This window comes from Rhipicephalus microplus, chromosome 7 (genome assembly GCF_043290135.1).
Source record: "Rhipicephalus microplus isolate Deutch F79 chromosome 7, USDA_Rmic, whole genome shotgun sequence".
Taxonomy (NCBI): Eukaryota; Metazoa; Arthropoda; class Arachnida; order Ixodida; family Ixodidae; genus Rhipicephalus; species Rhipicephalus microplus.
The window spans coordinates 119,622,880-119,636,128 of record NC_134706.1 but is presented as its reverse complement, the minus strand read 5'-3'; the positions used below and the strand labels follow the sequence as shown (position 1 = coordinate 119,636,128).

Here is a 13,249-nt window from a genome sequence, read left to right as displayed (position 1 = left end):
CCTGCAACTGGTAAAACCTCCCGGTTCCCCTTTTGAAAAGGTTGGCATTGATCTGATGGGACCATTTCCACGCTCCTCAAAAGGTAACCGGTGGATAATTGTATGCGCCGACTACCTGACGCGGTACTGCGAGACGGCTGCCTTATGCTCCGCCATGGCAGTCCAGGTTTCGGAGTTCCTGTTGCATTCAGTCATCCTCCGACACGGACCTCCTCGCGTGATATTAAGTGACCGTGGACGACAATTTACCGCTGATATTGTCGTTTGTGTGCCTCCAAGATCCGACACTCAACTGCGTATCATCCGAAAACTAACGGTCTCACCGAGCGCACAAACCGAACGTTGATCAACATGTTGTCAATGTACGTCGCCTCTGACCACAAAAACTGGGATGAAGTATTACCATTCGTCACGTACGCCTTCAACACGTCGAAACACGAAACGACAGGCTATAGCCCTTTCTATCTGCTCTACGCTCGCTCACCTCGACATACGCTGGACACTATCTTTCCTTTTGTCATCCATGACGATTTAACAATTGCGGAAACCTTCTGTCGTGCGGAAGAGACCCGTCAACTTGCCTGCTTACGTACACTGGCAGCGCAAGAGTAATCCAAAACTCGCTACGACAGTCAACACAGGCATGTAACCTACGCCCCCGGTTATCTAGTGTGGGTGTGGACCCCAATACGCAGACGTGGCTTGAGCCAAAAGCTACTGGCACACTATGCCGGTCCTTTCGTGATACTCCGTCGTGTCAGCGAGGTCAACTATGAAATTGCACGTGTCACCACTAGTGGCCGACGTTCATGCAAGACTGAGGTGACACATGTTGCCCGCCTGAAGCCGTTTACACGAAGGATGCAAGAATGACTCGTCCAGAGGGCTTCGTCTGAGAGAGGAGGAATGATACAAAGTATCACTACCAGGAAAAACAAGGGAAGCGTGGGCAGAGAAGGAAGACGACGTTGCCTCCACTTCGATCCCCCTGAGTGGGTACGAGCCATGGCGGTGATCATCATCATTATACTGTGATCGCGGACTCAGGACCCATTAAACCCCCCCCCCCCCATTAAGTTACCTTAATTTGTGTAATATACTTCAGTCCGACTCAAGGCAGAAATCAGCGCTGGATTCTTTCGCAAGTAGGTTATCATCCTTTATGCTGCTCTACTTGTCGCGTGTGCGATACGGATCGCGCCTGCCGTCAATGGGCTCGGTCGTGTTGTACATCGCGCCCACGAAATGCACCGCGAAGGTCAGCTTGGGCGTCTGCAGTTCGCCTTTGCTTTGCGACCGCCTGGAAATTGGCCGCCATTGCCGTCGGTCTCCCTCACGCTCGCTCATCGAGTGCTCGCCTGTCTTCGCCACCGGGATCAGCACCGGGCTGACGATATTGGTATGGTGGCTACAAGGAGAAGTGTCAGCATCGTCCCGGCCGCGCCTTGAAAGGAGGCGTACTGGTATTTTATCTCGCCGTGGAGCGGCGCGCAAGTCGCCACCGTGACCGGTCGAGAGCGCTTGCCAGCCGCTAGCGCGGCACTTTTAGTCACTTGCTCGTGTGCTCGCAAATCGCAACGTCTGCGCTTTGCCTATTTGGACTTGTTCAGGATCAATACGTGTCAATGTGCCCATGGAACAGTGAAGAGTAAACAGCAAAGACACTGCTTTGCACCTGGATGCAATGCGGGATATGCTTCAGCCCGCAAACAAGGGAAGAGAGCGTTTCTCTTCTCTGCTATCACCGACAATGAACAGAGGAAGGCCTGGGATTGTACGATTCCTTGCGCTGACAAACAACTGGAAAAGAACTGCGTTGCTTGCGAAGCTCATTTAGACGAAAAATTCATCGTCCGTAGCTACAAGCATGTTACCAACGGGTTCTTAGCAACTTTGGAAAAAGCTGTGCCTAAGGAGGGTGGGTTCCTAAGTGAATCAACTGGCTAAGGACTCCGCGTCAATCAAACCAGCACCCTTTCCATCCGGCACTATGTCACGAAAACCTTGGGCTATAAACAATTGATGACATCTCGCCTCTGCCAAGACGCACTTGAAATCTTTTGGAAATTTTGAAGCAAATGTCTGGGTTGAATGATCACCCTTCGCTGACACAATTTCTGATCTCTGTGACTTGCTTCAGTTTTTACAGTTTGGCACAGTCACCCCCAGTGGAAACTACCTTCTGGAGTTCCGAGCAGCCTTCTATGTCCAGGCATCCACAATAATTCAATAAAATTGCAGAATAAGCCGGATGAGCTGCTACATGTGGGGCGCCTCAATGAGGTTCATGAAATTATTGTTGCTTGCAAAGCCCTCCCTGACTACACTGATCTCATTGGACGCAAAAGTGACTCCCGGATTACTCATAACGTCAGTGGCTATGTGGCCCGGAAGATGGTGAAAAAGACGGAGTGCAACGAATGTAGCAGGTTGCTGCTTCGCTCAGAATTCCAGCTTGCTTCCGACAGAATCATGCTTTCGGTACCCGCCCGAGTCCTTAGCAGACCTGGTGAAAGCTAAGGAAGATGCACTCACCCATTGCTTCAGTTTCAACAAGTTGAAAAGTGACAGCATAACAAACCTTATTTCTTGCCTGTCTCTGAAGAGGTAAATATGGTCGGCTGTGCACACTCCAAACTGGAAGTGACAAATCAGATAATCAGATTCTTTACACTGACCAGAAAGCCTTTCCTCTTGCTGGAGAAAATGCGCCCAATCAAAAAAAGACAGAAAAATTTAAGTTCTTGAAATTGAGACGTCTGACTTGCCTGTCACATTATTACCTCAGCGAACAAGGTTTTATTTTAGGTTATTGCGCTTTACTCACACTCTGTTGCTTCTTTGGATTTTACTATTGTCTTGTTCACATTGTTTTAAATCCCCCATTAACAACTGTGATATCACTGTCTGGCTATGTTCACATATGCAGAAATGAATGTTTCGTGAACTGGTTTGTGACTGTATATATGTTCGCCAATGAAATCTCAATGTCATGTGTGTATGTATGCCCATTGTATTATCGTATATTTACTGTTGTCTTTAGTAGCCCTATTCACTTGCTTTAGCTGAGTTTCATATAACTTGCAGTTTCTTCACCCTATATAATGCATATGTTGGGTTTATCTTCATGTTGTTTTGCGCTTTCGAGAAAATAAATGTCTTGCTGGTAAAATTAGACCTTGATTGCGCGAGTCATAAAAATAATTGTTTCCGATACCTTTACGTTCATTTGGACTTCACGGAGAACACTGCGGCATCAAATTTGAAAACTGGAAGGACTGTGTTTTAGTGCCAAGCTCACGGCAAGTCACTTGATTCTCTATATTCTAAGCTTCGTAGCTGATATTCTAAGAAGTGAATTTAAAACACTAGTTTTCAGTGCCTGTACACGCTTTGCAGTGCGCCGCCATAATTTTGACAGATAGACTGTTACATTCAGCAGGGTAGCGTCAAATATTTGAGACGAAAAACGCCGCAGCGCCGCCGCATCCGGAAGAATTCTCGCGCGCTCTCCGGCGCACCGATGCTGACCCTTTCCTTCTAGACACCATAATATTGTGCTGAAACCTCGTCGCTGTGTTGGAATTCGTCGAAAACACGTTGCGGATTCTCGTAATGAGCTTGGTTGCACTATATCGCGTGCTGCAAGTGCACCAGAACGGGCCAGCCGGGCTTTTGCTAGCATCGGAACTCGGGGAAAATTGGTCGCCATTACAGTTAGCTTCCCCGTCACTCGGTCGCAAGCAGCTCAGCGCCGTCCGTTGGCCGCGGCGGCGGACTCACGTTTGCGTGCTGCACTCGCTCGAGTTTGTGGAAAAGGGCCGCACTACCGTCAATTTCTTCAGCGCTAGCTCTAAACCAGCTCGGCGCTGTTCGTGGCGGCGGCCAAGCGCACGCCCGCTTTCCTGTTCGAAGTTCGCTGGCGGCAGACACTCCGCGTGCAGCGCCGTGCTTGGTCTCGCGTTTGCTTGCTAGAGCTGAACGACGTCCCTCGCTTAGGACTCGCCAACTTGTTGGCGGCACGGTAATTCACGAAGTTTTGGCTGCGGCCGCTGCTCCTAAGCTGTTGTGCTACGGGGATCGAAATGAGTCTGACGATGTGTGACATCACGATGAAATTATTCGCGTATTATATCTCACGCATGTTTTTATTTTCCCTTGCACGTATTTCTCATATGCATTCGTGCTCATGCTCTGTCACGTGTGACTCACTATTTTACATACTTATTGCGCAGCTCTGGGCACACACAGTGCTGAAGGGTGTGTGCGCTGGCGTCTGCGATGCCTGTCACCCATCTCTTTCGTCAGAGGAGCTTCAGAAGGGCTGTGCGAGATGTGAAGGAAAAGTTATTTGTGTGTCATATTTTACACGCAAGTTTTTATATTAACTTTCACGTACTTGTCATATGCGTGCATCTTCATCTTCTGTCACGTGTTTCTAACTATTTTTACTATCCTATAGTACGTACAGTCGTGGGCACACAACAGGCAGAAGGCTGCGTGCGCTGGCGTCTGCAATGCCTGTCATTTATCGCTTCCGTTGGAGGAGCTCCACAAGAAGTGAACAAGATATGACAACGAGACTTGACTTGTACACTTCACCATGAATTCACTTAAAAGTATGGAGAAACTTCATGCGTATGTAGAAAAATAAAAGATTTCAAAGTTTCACTTTTGTCTTTCGTTGTTGCCGTAACTGCGAAAGCAGTTACACATGGGTGGCTAACTACTTTTTAGCGTGTTCTTTTCTGTGCTATTTGTTGCTCACTGCGAAAAAAACAGGTGAAAATTGTATTAGGCCTGGCGGAAAGTAAAAAAAAAACAATGTTTCAACTGGGGATAAAAAGTTCATCCGATTGGAGTATTTGAGTGGATCAACCGTTCGTCCGGCGAGGTGCAACTGAGGACTAACGGTGACCCGGTAAGGTGTAAATGTGGAAATTAACAGTTCCCCTATAAGTTGCAAGTTTAAGGAATAAATGGTAGTCTGTTGAGGTTGATTGTGGGACTAACGGTTACTCACTAAGGTTTAAATGTGAAGACTAAATGATAGTCCCTTGAGCTCGTCTGTGGAGTCTAACTGTTAGACCTGGTGCCATTAGTCCTTAAAGGAAACAATGGTTGTGGCAGCCCCATTAGTCCCCAAAATGACGAACCACACACCTTTTTAACGCCCTTTTGCTTTAGAGTGTTGGACGACGCCGTCATTACGCTATCCGTATCGTGCAACGACTGGTTGTTTTTTCTCGGCTCTAAAACGTGTTATAAGTAGTATTAACGCGATGGCTTTCCCGACAACCGACAAGCCTGTCTAGGGCAAGTTTGCCAACAAGTCCCAGGCACCGGTGTTGGTCAGTGGTAGAATACTGGGCTGGGACCCAGCGGCCCTGTGTTCGAGCCCATTATGTCATTGGCGCTAGGTTTTTTCTTTCTAATTTTGTGCGATATTGTTACGGACACTGCAGGCGGCGGCTGAGTACTACGGTATCGCTGACGTAAGTTGTGATCTCGTAACAGCTTTCGTTGTAAAAACCTTGTTTATTTGTGCCGCACATTTGCACATCATCCTCGCTTCTTGAAACATGCACGGAGTATTCGAACTCACCGTAGAACGAAAACAAAAAGTAATTTCTGGGGTTGAACGGCCCAAAACTATGATCTTATATTGAGGGCATCGTAGTGGAGCTCTCCGGAAATGTCGAATGTTCCGGCTTTTTTAACTGGAGCCAAATCTAAACACAAGGGCCTCTAGCAGTTTCCCTTTAATCGAAACTGCAGCTTTCGTTGCTCGAATGCGATCCCGTAACCTGCGGGCTCAGCAGCTTCATGTTAGGCACTTGGGTTCCTGCCGGCACTCGACACACCATCGTGGCCGCACTAGAGCACTGCGCATTGTGGTGAAATATGTAATCCACGGTTGGCACTGATCTGATAATTCGCGGAAACGAAGCCAGATCCCCGCATTGTAGGCCCTGGTGCGCTGTGCGCTGGCGTAAATCGGGTGATGGTCCGATACCATGGTGTCCGGAGCGCAGCGCCATGTGTAAAAATGTCCGACACCAGGGAAAGGCCAAGAGCACTGCGTGCAGCACCGGGCCGCACAAATGCGAGACTACCGTCGTTGAAGATGTGATAGCCTGCCATCAGTGCGGCGTCCATCATGTCTCGGCCACTAGCGTTGGCACACGCAGGCTCCCACGCCGCATGGTGAGAGTTGAAGTCATCACACACAATGGAACCACCTCCGAGACGCTCAGCAAGTGAATGCGGCATCCCACTCACCTGGCGAATTAACGTAAACACTCTCGACACAAGAGTTGGCCACACGTTAGCCACACCAACGCGCACCTTCACCGCCACGCACTCGACGCCCGCTTAGAGGGTGTCCAAAGCGTCGATGGGCACCTTAGGAAAGAGTAAGCGCAAGTAGATGAAAGCCCTCGATATTCCCAGGAGTCCGCCGAGTTGACACAATGTGTGCTGAGGAACGCACTGTTTTCACAGGCCACTGCACCGTGGTAGGCCACATGGTCTGAGATTGAGCACCCCTTCTTTAACTCGTGCCTCCTGAAATGCCTGTACGTCAAGGTCGCATTGAGGAAGTGGCATGACATTGACATGTGGGGTTTAACTTCTCAAACCCAGCATACAATACGAGAGACGTCGTGGTGGGGGGCACCGGGGCACGCAAGGGGCACCACGGCGGTGCCACCTTGGGGAAGTGAGCGGGTGGGCTCAAGATGACGGCGGCGGAGGGAACGAACGTTTCGCGCCTAGTTCACACTGATGCGTTCGCTTTCAACAGCGACCGAAATTTTTCTGCGCCGAAACGCAGCGTCGTTAGCACTGGATGCACCCCCTGCCGCCGAATATGCAATCTACTACGGGATGAACTCGGGATGATTGCGCTGTCACCCGGTTGCTGTCGCGGCTCGCAGATGCCGCTAGGCTATCCGGTGGTCTAGTCTTCGATGATTTTTGTACGCAGGAAGCAAAAAGAGACAGTACTGCTCACTTTGCTGGCAAGTGGCTGTCTTGTAATGCAAGAAGAGCAGAAAAAACCACCGACGCCAACGACGTTGGTGGGTTCGTTTTGCTCTGCAAGACCGCAACAAGCTCGGTCACGCCAACAGCAAGCTTGGTCACCTCTTTCACGAAAAAAGGCACGCGAAGTAGGCACAGAGTGGGCTAAACTCCCGTTGGTTACAACAGTCAGTTACGTGCACTGCGGCTTAACAAGTGAGTAGGGCTTTGCCGCCATTTTTAGGGGCGAAGCTCGTTATAGCGGCACCTGTTCGTCCCTCATGGTCTTAGTCGTAAAGTGTAACCAGTCGTACGCTTTGGTTTCCAAGGTGTTGCCGGTGGGATATTTCTCCTGTGCGTTGTTGAACAATAAAAAAAATCGCAGCGTGCGCGTTAACATAGAGCCGAATTCTTCTGCCTCTCATTCCCCATTAGCAGCCATTGGCATGTTCCAGTAGAAAACGTTAGTAGAAGTAGAAGTGTTAAAAGCCGACTTCTGCTGTCTCTCATTCCCAGCAGCAGCCATTTTTTACCTCCAAAGTAGTGCCTGGTGAGACTTCTCCTGTGCGTGATTAAACAATAAAAAATTTGTGTTCAATAAACCAAAGAAAGACGCCAGATGTTTCTAAAGCAAAACAAAAAATAAGACGCCAGCAGCTTAACGAAAGACGCCAGGTGTTTTCTTAAGCAATGATTTTATAATCAAAACTATATCGATACAGGTTCGTAGTTGCCGCTGCTCGTTGCCGTCATTGTGTGCTCGTATGGATACGGATGCCGAAAGGCGGGCGCGCAGGGCAGGTAGCTGAGGTAGCCGCCGTGGAGTCTTGTGGTGCTGAGGTGTCTTATGCCATCGTTGTCACGGAAGACGTGTAGGTAGCAGGAAACGCACCTGTTGGATGGTGAGGCCAGTCCCGGTGGGGGTGTCTTCTACCCCGTCGTACTGGTCAGGTGCTGGATTGAATGTCCTTACGACCAGATTGGACGTAGATGTAGTGATGTCGCAGTAAATAGAGGGCTGCGGACCAGTTGGTAGCGTGCGCTACGACGCAAGGGACTATGGAAGTTGTGGGCCCCCGTGAGCGGGTGGTATGTGACGCTGTAGCAGGCGAGCACCGCTGCGCTAAGAGCGTCATATGGCCGCAGGCTTGTGGTCGGTGCGGCAGCAAGATGGCGAAACTCAACCGGCAGCGCTTCGACAAAATGGCGTACAAAAGCGGGTGGTCTATGGCACTATTCACGAAGAGAACGGCATCGAGCCGCATGAATCATGCTTGGGTAAGGTCGGGTGGAATAGCGGCAATTGCGGGCAGAGTCGCGGAAGCACGGCAGCGGGGGGCTCATCGAAAGTCATGATATTCGGGTCGCCACTGTAGCGAGAGAAGGAGACGAGGCGTGAGAAGAAGGCGGCCGATGGGGCCGTGCAATCTCCCCACTTTATTTGTATGGCAGAAGTAGAGCGGTAGCGGCTAAGAGCGTTCGACACGCCAGCCGCGTGGACTCGTTTTGTTGCTCGCGCAGCTCGACCTAGCATGAGCTACGCGAGAAGCATAGCGCAGTGGTTGAGAATTGATGACGCTGATGAATGACGACGATGACGCTACAGTTCTGCCTCCCCGCTGAACGGGGAGCTTGCAAGCCCCGGCGTCAGGCTGTAAGGGTCGCTCACTGGTGCTGTATGTTGAGACAGAGGGATGTCATTTGCTGCCTGTTGTGAGCGAACAGGAGGCTGCGGGCGTTGCACGTTTTTTTAGAGGTAGCCGCAGCTTTTAGAACGCGCTTGTTTTTTCGCCCTATTCGGCAGCAGTAGGAACTTTTCCACAAAGTTTGGTGCCTTGTAGGGTGTCGTCAGATAGGAGTGATGGGAATTGTTTGTCCGGCGGCCCCAGCACCCAGCTGTTGCTGCGTTTCTGGCGTTGCGCTCGGTTTGTTTCATTACTGGCGTGGCTTAGTAGACCCCCTTTTCAGAGAGGTGTGGCCGGGAGCTGGCGAAAAACTTATTCGCCTTTCTCGGCTATGGTGGTAGAGAGGGATGCCTAACCTGTTGTTCTGCCTTTGACTTCGTACACCGAACGAGAGGGAGAGGCTTGCACCTTGTTGAGCTTTGGAGTGTTATTTTCTAGGAGGGTTTTGGAGAGGAGAACAAAGTGTTGTGCGACCATGACGAGGGAGGGGGGGGGCTGGAGGACACTGTCATTAGAGGGGGAGCCACCGCTGGCTCTATCGCTCTCTTGGAGTGAGCAGGATCGCTGACCCCCAGCCCGTTTTGCTTGGGCACTTTCCTTGCTGCTGCAGTCTTGCCTTTTCGCTAGTTCGCAGCTCGGGACAGGGACGCCAAACCTAGGGGCTTACCCATAAATCTTTGCATATATAACCTCAATTAGTGATTTGCCGTCTATGTTGAGTCTAGGAATTTTCGCAGAACTCCCGAAATTTGACATTACATGGCCTAATAAATGCTCTACTGTGAAATCACGCTCTAACTAGAGAGGCCAAAAAAAATATTTAGTTTAGTGCTTGTTTTTCTCCATTTAAGAGTGCCTTCCTGTTGCCAGAGACCGTGTGAAGGGGATTGCCGCTATTAACGCGAAAGTATTAGAGTCTGAATACTGGGGAAAATAAAGACTTGTCGTAAGCGTTCAACATGCGCATTTCATGAGTTCTTTAAGGTATTGCTGCACTGTTAAAGACAAATTTTGTCTTGTAGAGCACATAAACACGTGTGAACGTTACACTCACCACGTGCCTTCGCCGAGCAGTGTTCCGATGTGAAATAAGCAGGCAGGTTATAAAACAACAAAGCGAAAGTGGCGCTCACTATAAGATAAGGTGCTACGAACCGTACGGTTTCTATATTGCGGAAACGATGTCACGAAAAAACACAAAACTGTTCGAGTATTTGAGTCTTTGCTGAGCCCTATACATGAGAGTGAAAGCAGTGACGAATAGATTTGGCCAAACGGGAAGCTGATGGAAAGTACAGAGGAAAGGCATAGCTACCAGCAAGTGATAAAGCGCCGTTTTCTATCTACTGAAAATATCAGAACAGTGATCGCGAATGTGGAAGCGTAAGAATAGAGAACCCGCTGTGAAGCTACAATACAAGAAAGGTGCTACAGAATTGCAGTTGATCCGAATGATCAGATCTCTATCTTCAATGCGTGTGTAAAGTGAATGACATGCAAATCTGTCTCGGCGACAGCAGCTGCCATTTGCACGACCTTCATATACAACTTCAGACAACGTGTAAAAAAAGACCTTAAAAGATGGTTAATGGTGATTTTTACTTTTATAACAGGATTCAGAAGAACCTGGTCACAAAGCGCGCAATCCTAATACTATGGTATTAGGATAGCGCGCCTATTAGCCAGAACAGTCAATTAGCCAGAATAATATTATTAACATATATTCTAGGTGTTTTCCTCTAATTCTAGGGGTTTTTTGAGGGTCCATTTAAGAATAACACCTCTCCTTGGGCTGACATTACTGGTTCGGGGATTGGTTTTGCTGAACGGCAGTTGTGGCTGTCATGGCAGCCCGGACCATCTGCATTATTGCGGCTGGGCACTTTTTTGTTGTGAGCTGTTTTCCCCTTTGTATCCGTGCTTTTGGGCCAGCGTTGCTCTTGGACTGCTGGGAGGTAGTGGTCGAGGTAGTGGTCGAGGTAGTGGAACATGTGGTCGAGGTAGTGGAAGGGCGCGGTGGCCTCGGTTGGCCGGTCTTCCCAGCGTATAGCGCCTGCGCTGCAGTTTCGAACAGCAGGACACCGGCTTTGGTTCGTTCAGCCACATGGAGGGCATACCCTGATGGGGAACTCTCTGTGAAGTTGTCTGCCATTATCGTTGGCGTTCTGGGTACGCGGTGCACAATGTAGTAAGATAGAGGACTGTGGCCGGAAAAATAGCACGTCGATGCTCTCCTCACGTGACCCCCCTCCCACATTACATACATACATACATATACATACGAACATACATTGATATTACAGAGCAAAGCCCCATTGTAATTATTACTACAGTTGGCAATGCTGTCCGGCATCTAATATGTATGACATATAGCAACATTTTCGGCTTAAGCAGGCATTGATCACCTGCGCGTTAATTTATTGATTTATGTATGAGAAAATATTGTTTCTTGTGAAGGGCTCCAGACTCTTGAAGATAACATCTTGAGGAGGGCTGTAAATTTTCCAAAGAGGCTATAATTAATTAGGCGGTTTCATTGATGACTGTAGGTAGGCTGCACCTAGCTGCACGTAGTTTCGGAAACGTAGTTTATAAACGAGTCCAGCAAATATTTTTAGAGCTTTCAACAAACCTGCATCTTTTCCAGGTCCTGCTTTGGTCCTATTCCAGACAGCAAGAGCAACTGCGGAGAACCGACAGCGCCGGCAGAGATGATGACCTCACGGGTAGCGGTAATGTTAAACGTCGCACCCCCGAAGGAGAAAGAGACTCCAGTAGCACGTTTCTCGCCGTCGATAAGCACCTGAAAGAAATATGTTCAATTTCTATGCAAAGATGCGTTGAAAGCAGGGCGAAAATAAAAAAGTATGGAACGGCAATGTTAAGCACTGGGAGGAATCATTTGCAGCATCGCTCAAAAAAGCAGTGAGGTTTTGTACTGCTGCATCTAAGCTTTAACCACATATGTCAGTCCTACTTAAACTGGTAATCTTATATAACTGGCTCCATTTTTTTAGAGAACATGGCGCCGTCATCAACGTCCCGGACAGTACCATTACGTTTTGAAACAGCCCTGTTTTACTCGATTGTTCAGGGCCGAGGTATAACCCCTTACGTCTGACAGACGACGATGTGGTCGTCCCGCCACGGTTGTGCACACTTCTTTCGGTGGCAAGACAGGAGCCGTTGACGGCGAAGGTATTGCCGACCAAATGAGCTCGCTGATCTTTAGCCACGGAGTTTCAGTTGCGCGAGGCGTTGTCACTGTCACTGCAGGACGAACAAACTTACTGCTCGCCAATTTCAGTGCTGAGCGCTGACACCTGCCAAAGGGTACAGCCGTCGCTTATTTTGACAATACTGTAAATGTCCAATGCAGTTTATTAGTACTAGACGAAGCACATAGAGAAAAATCAGTACCTAATCTTGACGTTGGTACGTTGGTCAAGGGACGAGCGAACGAGACTTGAGCTGTTAGCTGAATTCCAGAACTGGTTTTCATCGACATCACGAATCGGTCGAATGCCACTAACAAAGCATCGGATAACTACAAACTACGCAGCACGGAGTATACACCAGATTCCTTATCGAGTGGCTCTAAAAGAATGGGAAATGACACAGCAGCGAGACGCTAAATGCTTGAAGATGATGTGATTCAGCCATCGCAGAGCCCATGGGCATCGCATGTAGTACTAGTCAAGAAAACAGACGGTACTCTGCCTTTTTTCGTGGACGACAGGAAGCTGAATCACGTAACTAAGAAAAATGTGTATCCGCTTCTACATATCGACGCCTGCCTCAATAGGTTTCGAAACGCTCGATACTTTTCTTCAATGGACCCCAGAAGCGCATATTGGCAAATCGAGGTACACGCAAGAGGTCGGCAATAAACTGCTTTTGTAACGCCGGATGTTTTATATGAGTTTAAAGTTCTGCCCTTTGGTCTGTGCTCAGCGCCCGCTACTTTTCAAAGGCTCATGACACTGTACTTTCGGCGTTGAAGTGGGAGACCTGATTCGTGCACCTAGTGTTTTTCGCAACTTTTGACGAGCATCTCAAAAGGCTGGAAGTTGTTTTGCGAGCCACACAAGCTATACGAGTCTTCGCATTGCACTGCGACAATGTTTGTGGAAGTTCATCTATTAGTGACTGTTATTCGTGTTTATTCATTTCGTAGCGTGAATATATTCAAATAGAGCAGATTGCGGCTGATTTGTTGGAGATAACGGCTCGGACAGCTACCTTCTTAAGCAATGTTTGAAGCGGTAAATCGTTATGCAGTCAACTGGCCCAATTGTCCACTTTGACGATGCAGGATGTTTTTTTCATTAACTATAACGGCGAAACCTCCGGATGACGAGAAATCACTCCGGCTCTTTAAAAAAATAATGTATTTCCGTAGAAAAATTGGTGCGCAAGATTTTAACTGTGTTTCTTGGATATCGACAAGGTTTCTCGGCAGCCCTCTGACGTTCCACTGTAGTATTTGTCTCTTCCTTTTCACGTATTTTGGTCCTGTGTGTGTAAACACTGTGGGATTA

At 48.7% G+C, this 13,249-nt stretch overlaps 1 protein-coding gene across 1 annotated transcript in view; it reads right to left on the bottom strand.

Annotated features, from left to right (window-relative positions):
- LOC119179097 (4-pyridoxate dehydrogenase) overlaps positions 1-13,249 on the bottom strand; it is a 203,264-nt gene that overhangs the window by 88,187 nt on the left and 101,828 nt on the right. Inside the window, exon 6 of the mRNA XM_037430175.2 lies at positions 11,341-11,511. Coding sequence (XP_037286072.2) covers positions 11,341-11,511 — 171 coding nt within the window. The remainder of the gene's footprint in view (positions 1-11,340; positions 11,512-13,249) is intronic.